The sequence below is a fragment of the Choloepus didactylus genome, chromosome 18 (genome assembly GCF_015220235.1).
Source record: "Choloepus didactylus isolate mChoDid1 chromosome 18, mChoDid1.pri, whole genome shotgun sequence".
In the NCBI taxonomy this organism is placed as follows: Eukaryota; Metazoa; Chordata; class Mammalia; order Pilosa; family Megalonychidae; genus Choloepus; species Choloepus didactylus.
The window spans coordinates 45,472,250-45,480,081 of NC_051324.1; the positions used below are offsets into that span (position 1 = coordinate 45,472,250).

At 58.2% G+C, this 7,832-nt stretch overlaps 1 protein-coding gene across 1 annotated transcript; it reads right to left on the minus strand.

Moving 5' to 3' along the window:
• Positions 1-1,724: 1,724 nt before the first annotated feature.
• On the minus strand, positions 1,725-6,854 carry TMEM92 (transmembrane protein 92). Its single transcript, XM_037809552.1, has 5 exons — positions 6,747-6,854; positions 4,229-4,254; positions 3,287-3,361; positions 2,918-3,113; positions 1,725-2,675 (listed from the first exon to the last, which is right to left on the minus strand). Exons 1-5 carry the CDS (start codon positions 6,813-6,815, stop codon positions 2,562-2,564), a joined length of 480 nt encoding a protein of 159 aa, XP_037665480.1. The 5' UTR covers positions 6,816-6,854; the 3' UTR covers positions 1,725-2,561.
• Between the last annotated feature and the right edge of the window lie 978 nt (positions 6,855-7,832).

Here is a 7,832-nt window from a genome sequence, read left to right on the forward strand (position 1 = left end):
ATAGATGCCCTAGGGGGAGTTCATTAGCATTTCAATGGTCTCTCTCTGCCTGTGCCACACCCCTGTCTGGGTCACAGAACTGGAAACTGAAAATGGCCAAGGCTTTCTCCACTGAGTCAAAAAAGGAACAGAGCTAGTCTGAGGTGACCTTCCGGCTCTCCAAGGTCAGTCGTCACCCAAAGCCTCTGTCTACTTCTTGGGGATGCGTACCTGTAGTGAGCAGTTCACACTTGCTAATTAAAACCCCCAGTTGGAGCTCAGCTGAGCTATATTCACTTGCTGGGAGAAAGCTTCTCTCTGGCACCGGGAGGCTTTGTAGCTCAGGCTGTGTGTGTGTGTGTGGGGGGGGGCAGTCTCCCGATTTGGATCTGCAGTTTTTACTTACAGATTTTATGCTGTGATCTCGGGCATTCCTCCCAATTCAGGTTAGTGTATGATGAGTGGACAGTCACGTTTGTCCCCCTGCAGTTATTTCAGATTATTTACTAGTTGTTTCTGGTTTTTTTTTTTCAGTTGTTCCAGGGGGACTACTTAGCTTCCACTCCTCTCTACACCGCCATCTTAGATTCGCGCTAAACCCGCTTTTATAAAAGTCAATCCATTTCTGCTGTTTTGCAAAAAGGCAGCATTAGCAAACTGGAACACCATGTGACAGAGGAGCCCAAGCTTGCCAGTAACTGGTCTTTTGCAAATAACTGTGGCATGAATGGATACTTCCAGATTGCCCCCCAGGAAGGTCACACCATTTCCGCTGCCTTGCACTGGGACATTTTCAAGGTCTAAGAACTGTAAATGCCCATTGTAAAAGCCCGCCCATTTCTGGCAAATTGCATTCCAGCAGCTTTAGCAAAGTGACGTAGGGGATATGCTGGTTTGCCTGGCAGAGCCACCAAAAGTGGCAGTCCCATAGCTGTGGTGACTTCTGGGGTGGGTACCCACTGTACTGCTGGCCATTTGTCCTGAGGGGAGCTCTGAGGCCTCCTGGGCTATGGAAGACACAGGGGTAGGCATTCCCATGCTTGCCCCTTTCTGTCTTGCCTCTCTGAGGCCCTGTTTCCACCAAGAGCTCCCACCCCAACAGCCCCTTTTCCTGGCATCTTTGGGGTTGGCTGTGCCATCCCCCCACCCCCGGTCCTGCCACCTGCCTGGGTCCTGATGCCCCGAGGATGGATAGTATCAGGAGGGTCCTGGAGGAGGCACAGCTGCCAGCAGTGCAGAGCCAGCTCTACCTCCTCCCCTCCCAGGAGCTTCAGCTGGCACTGACACTAGGCCCTCTGCCTGGGGAGGGAGGCTGCCATTCCTGCAGGGGAGCAGTGCAAAGTGAGGCTCAGGGTGGAGGGGGCTGGCTGGGGCCTGAGGCTCCTAAGTGGGGGTGAGGGCAGACACTGGTTCAGGGGTCCCCTCACCCTGCCTGGGCCATGCCAGGCTCCCAGCTCCATGCTCTGCTCCCTGGGGGCCCAGGCCCAGCAAAGACTCTCCTGAGTTGTGGGGGTGTGTGCTTCCTTCCTCTTAGGGGTCAATGCCCCCAGGAGGGGTGAGGCAGCAGTGCCCCGGAAGAGAAGGGTGGACCTGCCCTCTCCTCTCCTTCTTCCAAGAGATTCCAGGGTGGGGCTGGTCAAGGTCCCCCGAAGCCTGGCCCTGCAGATACACGGCCTCACCCACTCCCCTCTCCTCTGCCTCCTCCCCGCCCCTCACCTCCTGCAGCAGGTTCTTTCTAGGCTCTATTTCTACCCCTTCCTGGGTCCCCTCAGATCCCCCCAGGTTCTCATCCAACTCAAGGTAAGAGAATCAGAGAGAGAGTCCCACGTCTCCCAGGGCAGGCAGTGGGAGGATGGGATCAGAGAGTCCACAGAATGGTCACTCCTACCCCATTCCCAGCTCCCATTCCAGGCTCTTTAGCACCCAGCAACCTCAAGGAACCTGAGATCAAAGCATCTGCAAAGGGCCTCTCCCCGAGGGTAGCTCACGCATGTACTGTCCTCCCAGGTAAACCGTGAAGGAGCCCTGAAGTCCTGGCAGTGGAGGGAATTCAGGTGCAGTGACCCCCCCCCCCCAAAACACCCCTGGCAGTGTCTGGGCGCACCTTCCGCTCACCTCCCTACACAGACAGAGGCAGACTCTCGGCAGCAACTGGCATGTCTTGTGCAGATGGGAGGCTGGGGGGTAGGGTGGGTACAATGGGGCCTTCTCTATTCAACGCCAACTGGAAGGTGCTCTGAGCCATCCAGTCCAACTTCCCGCAGTGCAGATGGGCTCTCCATAAAACATCTCAGAGCTGGCTGTACCTCCAGAAATGGGTTCTCTCTACCCCTCAGGGAAGCCCGTTCCACTGTAGGGCACGTCCGATGTTGGCATTTCTCCCTGGCAGCCTCTACGTTGGCGGGTGACACTGGGGACAAGGCAGGCAGTTGGGGTTGAACAGGGGCAGGAAGAGCAATAAGTTAAAGCCAGAAATGACCAGAGACATGGCAGGGTGGGCGGGGGCTTTCCGGATCCCAGAAGTCTCTGGTTTGATCCAAGAGTCACAGGGCGGTGGTGGCTGGGGACAGGATTCCCCAGGCTCAGAAGGCTGGGTTGTCGATGCCCCTGTGGACCCCAGGATATTCTTCAGGCAAGATGCTGTAGGGAGGGGGCGGCTCCGTGGGGAGGGGATCCAGGACAGGCTTCAGGATAACCTGCAGGGAAGAAAGGGGGCTCAGGGTCTTCTTAGGGTCCAGCCCTCCCAGCACCACCCATGTTCTGGCACTGGCATGTACATAGGGAGGGCTGGCTAATGCTGGTTGTGCAGCCCTCCCCAGGGTGCAGAGACCAGGAGAAAGGAGGGGCTCCCCTGCCCCCATGACTCTAAAATTCTGGCCAATGGGTGAGTGCAGCCAGCCAAGGACCAGAGAGCAGGGCTGGGGACAGAGACACCCACCTGGCTGTAAGGGGGTGGGGACTCAGAGGTGGATGCCCTGACCATCCCCGGGGAAGTGATGGAGGGCAGCTCCAGGGGCCCATTGTGGTCCATCGGGGGGGCCTGCTCCGGCTTTCTGCAGTCTCGACAGAAGCACTTAGCCAGGGCATAAATGCACACGAGGGACACGAAGATGAGGAAGATGATGATGAAGATCCTGGGGTGGGGGACCACCAGCATCACCCCGAGTCTCTAGACCCTCCCCACCACATCTCCCTCTCTCCCTCCCTCCTTCAACCAACGCCCACCCACTGGGCAGCATGTCCAGCCCATCCTGCGTGGGTCAGGCCCCCGCATGGATGTGCCCACAGGAACTGGCCCTGGGCTCACCTCAAGGGGGTGGGGAAGATCCCATATTCTGGGCAGCAGCTATCACCACAGCACTTGATTCCTTCAGGGCAGTGTCTGGTGGTGGTGAGAGAAAGGGGCAGGGAGGGGCTGTTGGCACCAAGGATCCAGTCCCCAAAAAACACCCCCACACACTCAGGACACAAGCCAAACCCCTAGCAGGGTGGGGAACATGAAAGGACCCCCTTTGTCCTCAGTGGGAGGGCCTGGGACCACTTGCCTTGTGCACTTGGACAAGTTACTGCTCTTTACAGGGCCTCACTCTCCTCATCTATAAAATGGGGGTAATGGACGACCTGTCAACCTCACCCGGAGGACGTGGGGAGCTGAGTGTGAACGTGAAACCATCACTCATTCAACTCTAAGGAGATGGAGAGAAAGGGGGGCAGGACAGAGGGTCCAGGAACTACCGTGAGGATGAACGAGCCCTTGGAGGGGCCCATGGAGTGAGAGGTGGGCAGGAAGAGGGGCTTTATCTCTGGAGCTCTCAGTGCTCCCAGTTTCACTTGCTAGAAATACTTTTCTTCCCAGAGATGGCTCACCCCTCCTCGCCCAGCCCCAGCCCCTCCTTGTTGTGCCCAGGTGTCTTGGCATCACTTATTAGGTTTAGGACAGACTGTCTGCCATCCTTCCCCGGGGGTCTCCACAGGAGAGAGGGCCTGAGACTGCGGTAAGAAGGCCTGGGATCAGCCTTCAGACCTGCCCTCGGTGTGGCACTCCCATGGTTGGCTGGTGGTGGGAAAGATGGAGTGGAGTCTCCTTCTCTGGGTAGGGGAATCGGGGGATGGTTTCTAGCAGGAATGGGAGTGGGTGAGGATGATGGATGAGGTGTCCCCAACTTCCACCGAGGCAGGCAGGAGTGTGATTCAGGTTGTCCCTTCCCCCCTCCCCAGACTGGAAGTTACACCCAAATCCTGGACTCACAAGAAGACATCACAACTGGCTGACCCCTGTGGAAGAAAAGAGGCAGAGGTCAGGGGTCTTAATTGGGCGGTGGTCTCCACCCAGATGTGGCACAGGCTCCTCCTGGCCAGCAGGTCCCCAACTGACTGGGCATCTTCCCCCAAGCCTGCTCCCCACCTCACCCCCTATGTTTTAGGTCAATGACTGCAGCCCCAGGTGACAGCTAGCCAGCTCCTGGCTGCTGCATAGCCAATCCCCAGTGGACTCCTGACCTGCCCCCAGACCTCCTCACTCACCCCACAGCACCTTCACTCATCCCTAAGTCCAGAAGTTTCCCCTCCTGACTGCCTTTCCAATCCATCTGCTCCTTTCTGTGCCCCCAGCACGGGCAAGAGCACTCTTCCCATAACGCAAATCTGATGACCCAACAACCCTACTGAAAGCCCCATCCCATGCCCCCCTGGGGTACAGACCCCCACCAAGCAGCCTTAGCATCATGCCTTCCAGTCCCCTCTCGCCCTCCTGCACACAGAGGCCCTGGTTGGTCCCCAAATGCAGCTGGCGGGCTGACACCTGCGTGCAGGGACAGGCCTCTTCCCCATGCATCAGTGGTCTGTTGAACCTCCATTCATCCTGCGGACCCCTGCCCAGGGGCTCCTGGCTCTGCCAAGCCTCCAGACCCTCCTCTTCTGCCTAGTCTGCAGGGCATCATCACAGAGCTTAACTCGATTTGTGGTAGTGATGGGCGCAGCCTCTGCTGGGGTCATCCTTCCCCCAGGTTTCTTCTCTGACCACCTATTAGATCACAACCTCTTTCCCAAAGCACTCCCACCCCTGGCTGTGCTTATTATTCTCCATAGGTCTTCTCAGCATCCAACTCGCTGTATGTTTTACTTTATTTTATTAACTGTCTCCCTAGTAGAATCGATCTCCACGAGGAAGGTTTTTTTTGTCTGTCTCATCACTGTTGAATACATGAAGCTCAATAAAATATTTGCAGAGTGAATGAAAGAGTGTTCCTTGATTACCTAGTTTCATTTCATTCTGGATGCTTCTAGATGGTGGGAGGGACGTAGATGTGAGTCCCCAGCACACAGGTGATGGGGACAATGTTACTGTCCCCCAGACTCCAGGAATGACACCCAGGACCCAATTATGAGAAGCCAGCTTTGGTGAAATCACCATTATCTTGTTGTGTTTACTTAAAGGAATTAAAATAGCATTTCAATTGCTAATCACAGTAAAAATAAGAGTACCATCGAGAGCCCTAATAACAGTTGAGGGATTCCCCTTTTCCGCCCTCCATCACAGGCTGAGTGCTTCCTGCTCACTGGCCTTGGCCTGGGGATGGGGGTGGGGAACACAACAGGGATGAGCCCCTGCAGGTGGGCCCAGAGAGGGTGGGAGTCTCCTAGTCACGTGGCGCACAGGGGTGGCTGCAGCGCTGGGGACAAACCGAGGGGTCCAGGCACTCGGAGGGAACCCCTCCCTTGCCCTGCCTCAGATCCCAGACCCTATCCCTCCTCCCTCTCCTGGCCCCCAAACAAGAAGGGAGGGCAATTATCAGGTTTAATAAAGTAGTCCTGAGTTTCTCTCGGGAGGGGGAGAAGCTCTTCTCCCAGATTTCCCCTCATTTTACCCAGCAGTGGTCTCCTCTGGGGTGGTTCAGAGCTTGAGTTTTATCAGGGTGATCCCAGGCAACCTCGGCTTCCTGACATGTGAAGTGGAGGCATTTACAACCCTACTCCTGCGGGGTGGTTGGGAGGAATCACCCCAGAAGGCTCAGCCAGTGCCCTGCACCAATGATCACCTAAGAACTGGGAACAAATGTCAGGCTTTCTGGAGCAAGGGGTCCATGGATGACCTTCAGATCAGAGCCGCTCTGGAAGTTCCGCAAGGTTATATGAACGTGCCCTATGCCGGGGTGCGGCCAGGACTCCCGCAGATTCTTAAACGGAGCTAGGTTAAACACCAGGGTTCTAAACCCATCTTCAGTGCCCAGGATGCTCTCCCATCCCAGGACTGGGTGGAGCTCCCCCATCACTTCTAGGCCTTGTTTATGAGGAACAGGAAGGGCCTTCATCATACTCGGAACCTCAGATTTCAGAGGGCACCTGAGCCTTGGGGTCCGCAGTCCTAAGGCAGGAGCAGAGAAACAAAGACCCAGAGAGGGCTGGGACTTTCCCAAGGTCACCCAGCACTGAAGGGGCAGAGCTGGGGAGACGCTGGCCAAGGCCAGACCCCAGGCCCAGCTTTCTGACGCACGCCCGGAGGAGCAGGAAGGGCAAGCCAAGGCTGATGTGAGGGTCAAAGTCCCCATCCCCAGGAAGGTGCAGGGCGATCAGAGGGTGGAGGAACCAGGCCTCCTGGGGGCTTGTCCACTGCCCCCACCTCCACCTCCAGGGCAAAAACAGAAAGGCTGACAAAAACACTGACAATGGAAGGTGGTGACTGCAATCCAGAAAGCAGGCCGCTGACCCCAGAGGGTAGGGCTGGAAAAGCCCAGAAACCTTCCTCAAGTTCCTTCCCAAGTCCTCACCTGTTGGGGGCTGGCCAGGAGGCTGAGCAGCAAGGTGCGTGCAAGGCCAGGGACCCAGGTGTCGACCATCCTGGCTTGGGGGCCACTGAGCTTCCGCGTGTGCTGTGTCGGGGAGGAGGAGAAAGGCGGGGCGCGACCTCCCCCACGTCGCTCCACCTCTGGGGCCGCGCCTGGGCTGGGGCGGAGCTTCTGCACCGGGACCCGCGGGCCTGGGGGCAGGAACCCGGAGGCGAGGGAAGGAAGAGGGGTCGTGGTTGGCTTTGGGACGGTAGAAGAGATTAACTGATAAAATTGTGGGGTCAGTTTAAGTCTGCTGAGCTGCTCCTTCCTCGCTCCAACTCTTGCACCCCGAAGTGGTACTGAGGGAGGGGGCGCTGCGCCCGGCAGGGAATGGGGGCGAGGATGCAGACAGAGGGGATCGGGCCGCTGGGGGTCCCTTCTCACCTGGACTTCCGGGGGGCCAGGGCTAGAGGGCGAGGGGAGGCGAAGGCCCGCGGGAGGCTTGTGAAGGGATGGGGGTGGGGGGTGACAGCCCATTCTTTTTCTGGCCAAGAAGGGAGGGAGAGGGCGGCCTGGCTGTTTTCAAGGTGCCCTAAGATTTCCGGGCCGGGGGAAGGAGGACCACGGACCCAGCTTCGGAATAGTCGTCCTCCCCTCCTCCCTTGAAATCCTGAGAGGAAGAGTGGGTGCACTTCCTCCACTCGGCTAACGAGGAAGGTTAAGACTCGGAGACTTGCCGCCAGGTCCGCGGCCGGGGCGCACTCCCGGAAAGGCTGGGCGGGGCCGGATCGCCACCCCCGGGCGGCCGCCGCGCCCCTGCGCCCCCGGCTCGCTGTGCTACCGCATCCCGCCGGCAGGTGGCGGCCTCGCTCAACGCGGGGCTCCCCCAGGAGCCGAGGGGCGGGGGCTGGGGCCTGGGGCTGGGTCTCCCCGAGCTCCTTCGGGAGGGGGAAGTTGGTGGACCGAGCGCGAGTTCTTCTGGTGGGTGGTAGGCGCAAGGCGATACCACAGATGAGACGTGTGGGGACCCGGCCCGAGGTGGAGAGATGGAGCCTGGACCCCCGGAAGGGGGACGAGTTGGGGATG